Raw genomic sequence first — 14,928 nt, forward strand, 5'->3', positions numbered from 1 at the left:
ATATAAATATGTAAAAAGATTTTTTACATTTAAAGTTATATGTTGAATTGTCCGTTCATGCGGTCCGCTAGGGAATTTTTTAAATTATAAGCCCTCAAATTTCATAATTTTGTAATTCTGTTACGAGAAAATTTATACTTTTAGGAGCAGTTTCCAAACCTGCTAGAATTCGTGAATCTATCTAATAAATTTTAAATCTGAAGCACACACACGAATTCTCTCTAAAATGCTACCATATTTTAACCATATTTTAACCATTTTTTTCATTATCCCCAAGAATCGACACTCCAACCAATGATTACCGTAACTCGGGTGAAAAAATAATTTCTACTTTACGAGCAGTTTAAGAATATAGTTAAAAACTCTTCCGATAGAACTAGCTAACTATAAAATTTGTGATAAAATTGAAGTACCGACTTGAAAGCCTTACCGAGTTAAAGAAGGGTACCATTTACTAGCTGTAAAAATCTGTGCCGAACACGACTGTCTTCCAATATGTGTATATATTAAACTAAACACCAGAATTTTCTTCCTCAAATCGACTTATTTTTAAAGTCACGCGATTTCCTTTACTCCACTGTAAATCGTACGCGACACTAATAATTTACAAGGTCGATTTCCGTTCCTCCCATCGCACTGAGTCACGAATCTGCAAAAAGAATCGGTCGACCGGAAGCAAACTTGAAATTAGTTAACAAGTAATTTCTAGACAAGACTGTACTTCTAAAATAAAACAAATGAAAGCAAATCTAAATGGCTACAATGATGCATAAATTGATAAAGTATAATGTGATGTTCTATATTTATAAATTGTCATATTTTTTTTGCCCCGGCATTCTACAGTTTGCGAAAAACATGGTAAAGTTAAAAAGTCAGTTCTTTCGTAAAGGGAATTTAAAAAATTATTATTTGCAGAATTTATGAAAATTGTTGAATGAAATTATGTTTATGAACATTTTACTAAGCAAAAAACAAATTTAAAAATTGCAGGCAGGGAGAATCGAACACGCAACCTTCGAGCAAAGAAGCCGTGTTTTTCTGATCCAAGTTCCAAATTTGCTAGAAATCACTACTATGCTTCACGGGAATATTTTTGAAAAAAATCCCAAACATCGTGTTTACGTAAATTGACCTTTCCCAATGCATTTTAGAGGAAAATCCTCGAAAGAAAAATCAAACTAGACAAAATTATGAGAAAACTTAAAGAAAATATAATCTTATTATCTTGCTCACCGGTCGAGTTATGATGCTTGAAATCAATCCGAGTTTTTCAAAGTGGGTAAAAATCAAATTCTTAGAGTTTTCAAGTACCTTTGAACTAATTTTGAATTCTTTAAATAATCATTACTTGTTCATAAAATTTGTTCCCTGTTCATCATGAAAAGTCACTATTTTTCGCGATAAATGATACATTTGATACAGTTTTAATTTTCTCAAACAATTTATGCCCCCATAAATCGTGAAAAGTAATTATTTTCTGGAATTAATAACATGATTAACGAATGTTGAAAATAATAATTTCCAAGGATACTTGATAATTATTTTAACAATTATTATTTGATAATTATTTTATTTGATAATTATTATTTTGATAATTATTTTTATTTGATAATTATTTTAACAATTTTTAATTGATAGGGAGAAGAGTATTATTTAAATAATTGTCAAATCATTAATTTTTTCAACACAAATTAAAAACTGGGTATTTCTCCGAAATATTCATTATTATTATTTCTTTTAAATAGTGCCAAAAGTACATTTGTCAGTGAAGACAGATTCTTCCGACAGAAGAGGGCGAAGGTTGCATGGTCATAACATGTGACCTATAGAAACTAGACCAATCATGTCGTTTTTATATTTACGCAGAATTTTATGATCTACAACTTTTCTTCTGGCAGCATTTACGTTGCTTCATCCAGAAACGAGCTATTTTCAAAAACACTGAACACGAGCTACTTGTCCCGACAAATGGGTAAAATTGTTAAATGTAAGAGGTTATAACTAATAACCTAATTTGGATAGATTATTGTTTATTTTGTTTTATTACTGGGAAGTACCTCTTGTTACATATGAAAACTTCCAAATTAAATTTCTAAGCCACTTTTAGAAAAAAAATCGGGTCAAAGTAGGACTCGTCGGTTCTGGACTCGTCGCCTGCGTGGTGGAAAGTGGAGACCCGGTTGCGTCCCGATCCAAAGAGTCCTACTGTACTTTGAAGGATCATAACTCAGCACCTATTCAAGATAGAAGGTTCTACTTTTTTTATTTTTTCTTCAAAATTTTGTCCAGTTTAATTTTTCTGTTATGACATTTTGCTCTAAAATGCAGTGAGAAGGGCCAATCTACACAAACACGATCTTAGCTATAAAAAAGACGCACTCTACCTAGTTAAAGCGTTAAGAAGGCCTCTAGCCGCCAATGGCCAATCAAACGTTAAGGGGCCTGAACATTTTAGGATACACCACTAACAGGAGGTATAGTTAGATTTGTTCCTGCGCCATCGTGATCGAAAATGGAGACCCGGTCCATACCGATCCGATAAGACCTACTGTACTTTGAAGGGTCATAAGTCAGCACCTATTCAAGATAGAAGGTTCTATTTTTTAAAATTTTTTTCAACAAAAAATTTAGTTTAATTTTGTTTTCAAGACATTTTTCTCTAAAATGCAGTGGGAAGGGTCAATTTACGCAAACACGATCTTAGTAACAAAAAAACGGGCTCCACCTAGTTGAAGTTGTAAAAAGGCCTCTTTTCATACGAAATGCCTGGGCTATTTATAATATGGTGATGTATTACAGTGGCGTCTTCATTCTACGATTATGAAGGCTTTTCAGGCCTGTGTGACAAGTTGAGCGGCATTGAAATCCCGTTCTTTTGTTACCCTTTGTGCTCGGCTCGTAAATCCCTAAAATCCAGGGACTGAATGTCGTCGCAAAATTTTCGCGATTTTTTTACTAAAGTTGAAGTCGTTGTCAAAATTATTGTATCTACAGATGACTTTCGGATTAGCGAATAATTGAATAACGACCAACCAAAGATATGTGGCAATCGTCACACACTCGGACAGGTTTTGCCGAATTCGGTAAAGCTATCGTGTTGTCGCTGCAGGCGCTGCAAAAAATATTTCCACAATTTCGACAATGGTGCTGTAACAGAAATTTATGTCTTCGATTACTTTCAAAACGAAAATTTAAACTTTAATATTTCTGGGAAACTGTTTTTCCAAAATGGCCTTAGTAAGTTACATCAGAAAATTGGAAAAAGAAGCATAAAGGAGCCTTATTTCTTACCTCAAAAAATAAATCACTCCGATAAATGTCGTATGTATAGTGGCTGACCATAAACTTGCTTTACCACTTAAGTAGATGACGTACTTTATATCCAGTCTCGCATATTTCTTCAGCCTTACACGATTTGCATAAGATAATTAGACATTTATCTTTTTAGAACCTTCCCTTTCTCGAAATCATATTATAAACAATATGTTCTGTTTATATGGCAATAAATCTAATGTCCTTGAGAATAACATAGAAAAAATAAACCAAGATTCACTAGCAGACCTTTTCAGAAATAGTAATTAAAAAGATTATAAATAATCCGAGTTTCTAACCGATATTTTATTTTAAATTGTCGGGAATTTTTAGGTTTTTTTTCACGGTCTTTTTGAAAAAGTTAAAAAGATTTGAATTATTTCAAATAACGTTCGATGATTTCAACAAACTTCTAAACATTTCAAAAAATTTCAAAGATTGCTGATTTGGAACAGGGAATTTCAGGAAGAAAAAAATTATTCTGAATTGGAAAATCAGACAATTTTTTGTCATATGAATTAAAATTCTTATTTGGAACAGAGAGTTTTGTAAAATAATTATAATATTCCATATCAACGATTTTCTGTTTTAAGTCCTATCATAATTCTTTACAATTCCCAGCCTTAAAATATAAATTGAATAATAATTGTTGACGGAAATCCTCTGTTATAAAGTGTAAATTATTATTCTCTATGGAATCTTTCTATCCTTAAATATAAATTATAATTTCTTAAGGGAATTCTCTGCATTTATTTCTAAAAATGTCCAGTTCCATGTCAGAATTATGTTTATTCACCATATTTTGTATCATAATTCAGAAATATAGTAAATTCCTTTTTGAAAATTTGAAATAGGGAAGTTTAAGCTTATGGCAATTTTTAATGACAAAAAAAAAGATTTTTCAAATAAAACAAATTCAAATTTGGTATCAAGGAATTTTCCAAACCTGACTTGGAATTCTTAGAATTCTGACTTGGAACAGGAATTTTTTGTAACTTCCCTTGTTATAAATCAGAATAATTATTTCCCAAAATTTCCCGTGCAATGTTAAAAATTACCTGCTCCAAGGCAAAAAGATAATTCTTGACTAAAATTTCTTTTCCAAAGCAAAAATTATATTCCTTTACGGGATTTTTTTATATTTCATTTATTTATTACCCTTCCAAACACATAACTACAATAGAAGTAGTAAAAATTATCATTCTTAAAAAAATTTCCTGTTTAAAGGGAACCTAAAATGAAAATTATAATTCTTTACGAGAATTCCCGTTTCTTTCTCAGAATTATAATTCTATTAAAAACTTGTCGGTCCCAAAGTAAAAATTATATATCTGTACGAAAATCCCTATTCAAAATTAAAAATTATATTTCTTTCGGGAATTACCTGTTCCAATTTTCAAAATGATATTTCTATAATACAATTCCCTGTCCCAAACTCAAAATTATTGTTTATTATTATTATTATTATTATTATTATTCTGGCTCTGAACAAAGATTGTTTCTGTAAATTCCCGTTTTATAAATTAGAATAAAAATTTGTTCCCAAAATTTCCCGTTCCATGTCCAAAATTCCCTATACCAAGTCAAAATTATCTTATAAACCAAATTTTTTATTAAAATTCAGAAATGCAAAAACTTCCTCTTTCCAAATTTTGGAAAAAGAAAGTTCAAAATTGTTATTTATCCTGATGCATTATGCCCGGAAAATGCCTCGAAAAGGGCAAAATGTCAGTTTTATGTAAAATTTATGCTAATTTTTTCAGGATAAATTATACATTTGATGAACTTGAAGAATAATATATGTAATTTGACACCTTTGGTCATTAATTAAACGATCGTCATTTGTTTTCAATAGTTTTCCTCTGTTAATCTTAAGAATTTTTTTTATTAAGTTACTGAAACAATTACAGAACGTTCAAAGTAATATTCTCTAGGTTTTTTTGTCAATTGTATACACAACTTTCTTCTATTTAAACAATTTTTAATCCTGTATATCGTGAAGACTTATTATTTTCTGAAATTAATCTTACAGGTGATTTTCTTTTTGAACAATTTTTTGTAACTATTTAAACAATTAATATCAATTTCTCCTTTCCATAGGAAAGATGAAAAAAAACACGTATAAGAAAAGGATTATTGTTTAAATAATCAAGATAACACAGTATAAAAAATAAACAATAATTGTCTCCATCTTTCTTATGAGAAAGTGCAAATAATTGATTATTAATTGTTTAAATAATTTCAAAACTGTCTTTCATAATAAAAATCACTCTTAAAATAACTACGTTATTGATTCCAGAAAGTAGTAATATTTCAATATTTACAAATGAAACAATTGTTTAAAGAAATGAAAATTATTAAAACAATTGCCAAACATCGTTAAAAATATATTACTCTCAACATTAGTTAATGTTGCCATTCATTTTAGAAAATAATAAATCATTAGGAATAACACGGGAAAATCGTTTAAACACATGGAGATTGTTTAAATTATTACCAAATTATTTTCAGTTAGAAATACGATTCTTGAAATTCATCAACTGTATCACTTATATCGAAAAATAAAAACTTTGCACGATTTAAAGGCGTAACAAAAATTGTTTGAGAAAATAATAATTATTTGAACAATTAAAGATTGTTTAGAAAATACTTTGAAGCTTGGAACTTATCGAATAAAAATTATTACCACTGAAAAAGTTACTAGCTATTTTGCAATTGTTTGGCATTTTCAGAGTGTAATGGAAAGGGGTTTGGGTGGTTAAAATCAAAAGTTATTTTGTAAGGGCATTGGAAAAAAATGAAAATTATAACTCTTTAGGAAAATTTTCAATTCTTTCTCAGAATTATAATTTTTTTATAAACTTCTCTAAACGAAAATCAAAATAATAATTCTTCACGAAATCCTCAAATTAAAAGTCAAAATAATAATTCTTTACGTACATTTTATCATCCAATTTGTCAAACTAAGATTCTGTGTCCCGAAGTAAAACTAGTAATTCTTCTCGGAAATTTCTTATCCCAAACTCAAAATTATATTTAATTCAGTCTATGACGTAACTTGGAATAATATTTATTCAAGAAATTTTCAATTATAATCCAGAAATATAATAACTCCCTTTTTCCAAAATTTGGAAGGGGAAAGTTTCTAATCGGCATGTATTCTGATTTTTATTATTAATATGATTCTTTTGGAAAAATCCCTGATTCAAAGTCAAAATTTTAATTCTTTACGAAAGTCCCTGTTCAAAATTAAAATTTTAATTATTTACGAGAATTCTCTGTTGTCATTTTTAAAATTATATTTCTTTACTAAAATCCCCTTTCCCAAAGTCGAAACTCCCTACTGAAATCCCCTCTTCGAATGTAACAAACACAATTTTTAAAGGAAATTCCCAGGGAATTTTCAAAATCTAATGAACTCTGTAAGGAATATAATTCCCTGTGCCAAGTCACAATTAAATTCACTTTCAAAATTCCCTGTTTCAAGTTAGGATTATATTTATTTACCAAACATTCTATTGTAATTCAGAAATATAGTATCTCCCTTCTTTCAAAAATTTAGAAAGGGAAGTTTCAAATGTTGACGAAATCCAACTTTTATTCTTTTTATCATTCTTTTTGAAAATTTCCTATTCCAAAGTAAGAATTATATTTTTTTGCGAAATTCTTGCATTACAATTATTTTATCATAAATTTAATTATTGCACTGGGAGCGCATCAGAAAACATGAGTTGAGCCATTTTACCGAAAAATGTTTTTTTTTTATTGAAAATAAGCTGTATTTTCTGTGGCTGGAAATGGGCAACAAATTATCGACAGTGTATACATCGTGAAATAAAGACCCTGCTGTTGCCCATTTCCAGCCACAGAAAATACAGCTTATTTTAAATAAAAACAGAACATTTTGTAGTATTAGGGTAGCGATTCGGCGGACGATTTCAAAATCCCCGTTAATTTCTCGGTTTTTTCCAGTCAAGTTTTTCAATTTTTCAGGTCAACTAAAAGTAACATATTTATATTTGTCTCTAACCGAAAACATTTACTGTAATTCATGACGTTTATTCCAAACATCTTTTAACTCAACAGAACGAAAAATTGCAAAATAAATGAATTTTTAAACAAATGTGTAGATTTTACACTAAAAAGTATAATTAAAAAAAGGAATTGTTGAACTTTTGGATAAAAATTTAATTTTTAAACAAAAAATAACGAATTGTCAAGAAAAAAAGTTCAATTTTTAACCCAAGCGGTGAATTTCAAACTAAAATAAAGAATTTTCAAATGAGATAGTTGAATTTTCAACTAAAAAGATGAGCTTTAAATTAAAACAATAAGTCTCCAACTGAAATAGTTCAATTTTTAACGAAACCAAAAATAAATTTTTACTACAAAAATTGTTAACCAAAACTTAAAGAATTAAATTTTAAGTTAAAAAACTAATGTTGAACCAAACAGAGCATTTTTCAACTACAACTATGGAATATAATTTTCAGTTCAAAAAATGACTTTCCACAAAAAAACTAACTTTTCAAATAAAAGTTACATTTTCAAGCAAAGTGATTAATATTCAACTGAGACAGTAAATTATTAACTAGAATAGTTGAATTTAAAACCAGGAAGATGAATTTTCAAGCAAGAGGATTAATTTCTACCAAAAAATATGATTTTATCAACTAAAGAAGATCATTTTTAAACCAAAAATTGAATAATTAAATTTGTAGTCAAAAAATGAAGGTTCAACAAAAGAGAGGAATTGTTAACTAAAATATTGGAATATTCCCCACAAAAAAATCATTTTTACCAAAACAGTTTAACTTTCAACCAAGTAATTTTATTTTCAACCTGAAAAATTAATTTTCAACTAAAATGATAAAAAATTAACTGGGGTACTTACATTTTTTTACCGAAAAGAAGAATTTTTGAACAAGAAGATTAACTTGCAAAGAAAAAATCATTTTCTACCAAAAAAATGTTTTTTTAATAAAATATGTAAATTTTCAATTAAATAGTGTAATTTAAAATTTAAAAAGACACATTTTTATCCAAACTGTCGAATTTATGACAACAAAAGCTCAATTTTCAATAAAAAATGGACATTCAAATTTTCAGTCCAAGGAATTAATTTTTGACCAACACTGATTAATTTGAACTAAAATTATGAATCTTCAACTGGAATAGTTGAATTTTATACCAGAAAGATTAATTTTCTACAAAAAAATACAAATTTTTTACAAAGTACTATATGAATTTTCAGAAAAATAGTTAAGTTTCTTACTGGGATAGATAAAAGCAGTTACACTTTGAACCAGGGATAAATTTTCAATTAAAATGATGAATCTTCAACAACAAAAAATGAATTAAAAAAAATGTGGTTTAACTTTTAACCAAGTTTTTGAATTTTTAAATAAAGGAAGATAAATTTTCAATAAACAATTTAAAGAAATTTTATAATTTAGAAATATTTCTTCTTTCAAATACTATTTTTACTCTAAAAACTACAAAGTACTTTATTTTTCTAAAATATAAATATGAATTGAAATCGGAATTGAATATTTCAGAATTTTGAAAAATGTATTAGCATTAAAGAATTCTAAAAGAATATCTGTGAATTTTTTTAGATTTTTCCTAGCGTCCACCTTTTTGTGGGAACGCATGAAATTCGACGCTTAAAAAGAAGGCCAACACCCCTGTCTTTTTCAAATGTTTTGCCCTCTAACTATTTACAAAAATTCTTTAAAATAAAAATAATCATATGATGGCCTTCGGCAGATTTTAATCTTTCATATGCTTTTTCTCAAATAATTCTGAGATTTTTTTCAGCAAGTTGCAGTCAATAGAAGTGAGGGGCCTCCGGCTTTACACCCCAACCTTAGACACCCTGATAACTGAAAGAGAATAACGCTAAAGGGATCTGAAATGAATTAGATAATACTCACGAAGGCGAAAATCTTATGAAATAAATGTTAAGAACCTTATAATTCATTCCTTCATTCGTGTGCGCTTATTTCGACGCCGCGCCGTTAAGCCGATGGGAGATATTTTCGTGATAGAGGAGAGGTTGGGCAGAGTGGGTCGCGCTAAATTTTACATCCAAATTGAATTCTCCCAAATAAGATAGGACACCTCACCTCCATACCGAGCAACGTCGCTAATACCGGGTGCAAGGAAGGGCTCGAATAATATCTTCCGATAACCGATTCGCCCACGAAGTTAATTATTGAACCGTCCCATCAAGGTGACTTATGGCCGAGGAGTATAGTAGATTAGTGTCTGTAACTTTGCCCTGCCAAGCCTCAACCTTACCGCAGTTCCTTATCCGCCACAAATCCGGATGCTTACAGACACTTCAGAGGATGTATAAATCAGTCTAAGATCAAAATCGGGAACAACTGCCGGCCCACTAATTCGTCTTTGTAGCGCCCTAGCGGAACTCGTGACCGTAAAGTGACCACCTACTGACCGATCCGTTCACTAGGCCAACTAGGGCATTTTTACATTATTTTTTCACAATTGTTCAGAATTTTACATAAACTAAAGCATCGTCCATAAATTACGTTAGCAATGTGTGGAGAGAGGGGGTCACGCTAAAAACTACAGTTGGTAACGGGTGATGACTTTAATTAGTTAAATTCTAATTCATTATTTTTAAAATACACGTTTTAATAAGCAGCTAAATATTGATATTTGATTAATTCATTAATTTAATATTTTAATTCATTTATATAATAAATAAAAAATTGTAGTACATTTTCTGATAATAAGTTTTAAAGAATTCTTTTTTCTTCTTTTTTTCATTCACAATGTTATTATTTTGTGGAAAATGCAGCTATTATGTTTAAAAAAATCATCTTTCATTGTAAAAAATTTAGCTACTTGGTGAAAATTTGAACAATTTTCCAGAAAATGCTTCTCTTTTGTTAAAAATGTAACTATTTTATAGAAAATTCTGTTTTTTTCTTATTTTTTTTTTCTTTTGAGAATTCATTTTTTTAAATAACACTGTAACTATTCCATCTTTTGTTGAAAAATGATATTTCTTATTCAAAATTTATCTTCTTTATTTAAAAATTCATGCAATTCGTTGAAAATTCGTAATTTTTTTGTCGAAAATTAATCTTCGTGCTTGAAAACTGATCATTTTGGGACCAAGGTAACCAGGTTTGTTTGAGGATTCAAAAGGATATTTTCGGTATTTTTGGCTTTAAGATTCAGGAATTTTGTTGAAAATTGACTTAATTGGTTAAAAAATCGTGTTTTTTATAAACAATTAAAAAATAATTTTTTAGTTTGAACTACTTTTCAATTTTGATTTAGAGTTAATACTTGTATTGAAAATTGATCGTTTCTATGTAAAAATTCATGTAATTAGTTAAAAATTCGTCTTTTCTGGTCGCAAATTAAACTCCCTGGATGAAAATTAATCCTTTTTCGTTAAAAATGCAAATGTTTGAGTTTATATTAATCTGGTTTGTTAAAAGATTTACCAATTTGGTAGAAAATTAAGTTGCGCAGGTGAAAATTAACGGTTTTTTTTTTAAAAATTATATGTTTGGGTTCAAAATGTAACCGCTTTGTAGATAATTTATCCTTTTAAGTCTAAAATTCAACTGTTTTGTTGAAAATTCGTGTTTTTTAGCAGATTAATCTTCTGGCTGGAAAATTCATCATTTTGGTTAAAAATTTATCTATTTGATGAAAAATTAATCTTTTTTATTTGATTTCTATTTTTATTAATCATTTTTTATGTTTCGCCACTTTAACTAATATTCATATCTGTATTGAAAATTCGCTTATTTTTCTGGTTGGATCTTTTGCAGTTAAAAATCCATGACCGAAAAAGATAAACTAGAAAAAAATACATGAATCTTTAACAATTTAGTAGAATTTTAAACTAAAAAATATAAATTTTAAAACAAACAGTTGAACTTTGGAATAAAAAACTCTACTTTATTCTGGAAGTGCAATAATTAAATTTTTAATCAGGAAATTAATTTGTCAACCAAAAAAATAACAATTTTTAACAAACTATTACATTATCAACCAAAGAGATGAATTTTCAACCAAAATGAAATATGTTCATCCAAAAACAAATTACTTTTTAACCAAAATGGTTAAAGTTTATACAGAACAGATTAATTATTAACCAAGAGAAATTAATTCCCAAGGAAAAATGTAATAGTTGATACATAAACCAAATCAGATTTTAATTTTTAATAAAAAAAGTTCAATTCAACCAGAAAAGAAAAATTTTCAACGAGATAATTGAAGCATTAACAAAAAAATCTGCCCGCTTTGTGGGCACATTCTCATCGCGTGCTACGCGTTCGATCTTTCTGCAGTGACTTTTTAAAACTAAAGATGAAAGTATCGACAACAGTAATTTGGTGATTGTGAATTCTCTTTTGTTAAAGCTCCTTCGGATTTAACGAACACATTCTCATCACGTATCTCGTTCTTCCCACTCGAGTTTATCCCTGAAATTTTATATCATTCCCATAAATGTATATTATTAGAATTCGAAAGTTGCATTGGTATTAAAACAGACCAAATTGCATTGTCCAGTTTAAAAAAATGCGCAATCTTTTAAAAAAATTTGGTTATTCAACGTTTTATTGCAACTTTTGACGGTTTTCCATAAACTAAATTTGATCATTTCCTATGTTTTCTTTATGATTTAAACTTTATACATACGATCTACTGAGCAGCCTTACCGTTTTTAAATTCTAAATGATGTATATATTTTTTATTTTTGAGAATGCATTATTATATTTGAGACTATTTGAAATACTGTGAAAATGTTGCACGAAAAAATGTAACTTTTGGATTTTTCATTATTTTTTACGGTGTCAAAAATTTATTTTTTGAATTATCAAGAAAATTCAAAAAGTTCACTCAGAAAAATATTTGTTTGAATTAAACAAATTATTTCTTTAATATTTGGTCAAGAAAATGTTTGTTTAATTTAAATAAATTTTTTGTTTGTCCTTATTAGTTTGGTTCAAATACATTTTTTGTTTGTTTAAATAAATCTCTTGTTTAAAATCATTATAGTTCTTGTTTACATTGAATGCATATTTTTTCAATTAATTATAGACTTTGTTCAAGTGAAGTAAATCTTTTTTTCTACACTTAACCACAAAATTCAGCATTCTTTATAAAAATAATGTATGAGATCGATAATATGTTTATGCTTAATCATAAGTATCGTTGTATATGTAAAACGAGAAACACGTATTCATTCCGAAGCTTAATTCTGGTTAATTGTTAACTCTGTGCTTCTCATTTTATTTATATTTTTTTTTTTATTTTTATTTTATAATTTTTATTTGTTATTTTATTTTATTTTTTTATTTATTTTTATTTCTTATATTATTTTTTTAAATTTTACAGTAAAACAGAATCTTCAGAATAATACAACACTGAAAAAATACCAATGCCATCAAATAAATCATATGATAAATTAATTCAAATTCTAGGTTAGTTACATAGGACGCATCGGCAGCGCTTTATCATGCCTAGCGGCACTTTGTAATACTGCTTTGTACTGTATTTTTTGTTGGAATCAAACAAATATTTTTATGAATTCGAATAAACATATTTTAAACAAATGCATTGTTTAATCAAGTCAATGTTTTGTTTAAATTAAACAAATTGTACTAAACAAATTATTTGTTTAAATCTATAAGGCAAATAGTTTCCATTTCTTAAAATTAAATAAAACTTTTTTTAATTGAAGCAAAAAATTTGTCAGATTCAGTTATATGAATCCAAACAAATTTTGTTGTTTAATTCAAACAAACATTTTTCTGAGTGTTGTTATGATAATCTTCTAGGGCATTTAGAAATCACACTATTTCTTCTCTTGCAATTTTTTCATATCGTCCGTTAATTGGCTTAAAAGGTTCATTTTCGTGTGTTTTTTGGAATCCTTAAAATACTATAACTCTTATAATTTTTAATTTTATGAAAAAAGTAATCAGATAAATTGTTTGACTTTTTAAATACTATGAATAACCGTACAGAAAAATCTTGAATTTTGCAAAAATGTTATCAAAAATATTCAAAAGGCGCTCACTTTTTGAATTTTTATCAATAATGGCTGGTTAACGAACTAAACCTTTAGTTTAGGACACTTAAAGAGTGTACTAGAGGACAATCTGATAACATTATTTTTTCATAATTTATCGTGCTGACAGACAGACAGGCATAAATACATACATACAGACCGACAGACACACACATTCGTAACAACCTATTTTTCAGATTTACGGGGTCTCAAAACGTGGAAATTTGACAAAAACTGGGGGGAGGGGCGGGTTATCAAATTATACACATGTCTAATATCAATTATTTATCATGCGGTCAAAATTTGAATTTTTCGAAAAAATTCAAAAAGTTAATATGATAATCTTGTAGAGCTATCGTAAAGTAACATTTTTCTTTTCAAGTACTGTACACAGAATTTTTGAATTTTGAAAAAATGTGTACTCTAAAATTTAAAAAATGGGCTCACTTTTAGTATTTCTATCCAAAATATCTGACTAACGAACTTAGCATTTAGCTTAGGACACTGAAAGAGTGTACCAAAAGCCAATCTAAAAGATTAATTTTTTCAAAAGTTATCGTGCTCACAGACAGACAGGGACATAAAGACAGACATAACGACAGACAGATAGACATACAGATAGACACATGCGTAAAAACCTGTTTTTCGGATTCAGGGGGTCTCAAAACGTGGAACTTCTAACAAAAACTAGGGAGGTCAAATTTTATACAAAACTAATACCTTCTCTGATGAGAATGTAAAAATGATTTACTTGTCACAAATAGTTTTTTGATAGTTCTGTTTTTAGTTTAAATTATAAAAAATAGCATCAAAAACATAAAAAGTTAAATTTTTTGAAACCCCACACACGAGACGAAAAAGGAATTAAAAGACAAAAGTGGTTAATAACAAATTTGTAGATCTTTTTCAAATGCATAATTTTGGCGTATTTATCTTTCACCGTATTTTGCACAGTTTGGCCGAAAAATGTAATTTTTGGATTTTTCATTATTTTGAATGCTGTCAAAATTGGAATTTTTGATTTTTCAAGAAAATTCAAAAAGTTGTTATGACAATCTCGTTGGGCATTAAAAAAGCAACATTTTTCTTCTCTTGACTTTTTTTCATATCGCGCGTTATTTGGCATAAAATGGTGATTTAAGTGTGTTTTTTGGAATTTTGTAAATGCTATAACTCTGGTAATTTTTTATTTTTTGAAAAAGTCATTAGGATCAATTGTTCGTCTGTTCGAATACTATGAATATCCGTACAGAAAGTATTTGAATTTTGAAAAAAGTGGTCTAAAAAATTTTTTAAATACGCTCACTTTTTGCATTTTTATCCAAAATAGCTGGCTAACGAACTTGACCTTTATGTTAGGACACTCAAAGAGTATACTAAAGTCCAATGCAATCTGTCAATTTTCTCGCAAGTCATCGTGCTGAACAAACTAAAAATCCACAGACACACACTTATATGCACACGCAGAGAAGGTCAGACACGTTCGTAAAAACCTGTTTTTGAGATTCAGGGGGTCTCAAAACGTGGACATTTGACAAAAACGGGGGGGG

General features: G+C 28.3%; 1 protein-coding gene across 5 annotated transcripts in view; it reads right to left on the reverse strand.

The window, feature by feature from the left end:
• Positions 1 to 1,639: 1,639 nt before the first annotated feature.
• LOC117171266 (RUN and FYVE domain-containing protein 2-like) overlaps positions 1,640 to 14,928 on the reverse strand; it is a 63,629-nt gene continuing 50,340 nt past the window's right edge. For 3 of the 5 annotated variants that reach the window (XM_033358398.1, XM_033358400.1, XM_033358399.1), the window contains one exon: positions 3,007 to 3,147. In XM_033358398.1, coding sequence (XP_033214289.1) covers positions 3,007 to 3,147 — 141 coding nt within the window. Of the gene's footprint in view, positions 3,148 to 14,928 lie in introns of all 5 variants that reach the window. The other 2 variants (XM_033358401.1, XM_033358397.1) reach the window with 1 other exon arrangement.

Source organism: Belonocnema kinseyi, chromosome 4, assembly GCF_010883055.1.
Source record: "Belonocnema kinseyi isolate 2016_QV_RU_SX_M_011 chromosome 4, B_treatae_v1, whole genome shotgun sequence".
Classification (NCBI taxonomy): domain Eukaryota; kingdom Metazoa; phylum Arthropoda; class Insecta; order Hymenoptera; family Cynipidae; genus Belonocnema; species Belonocnema kinseyi.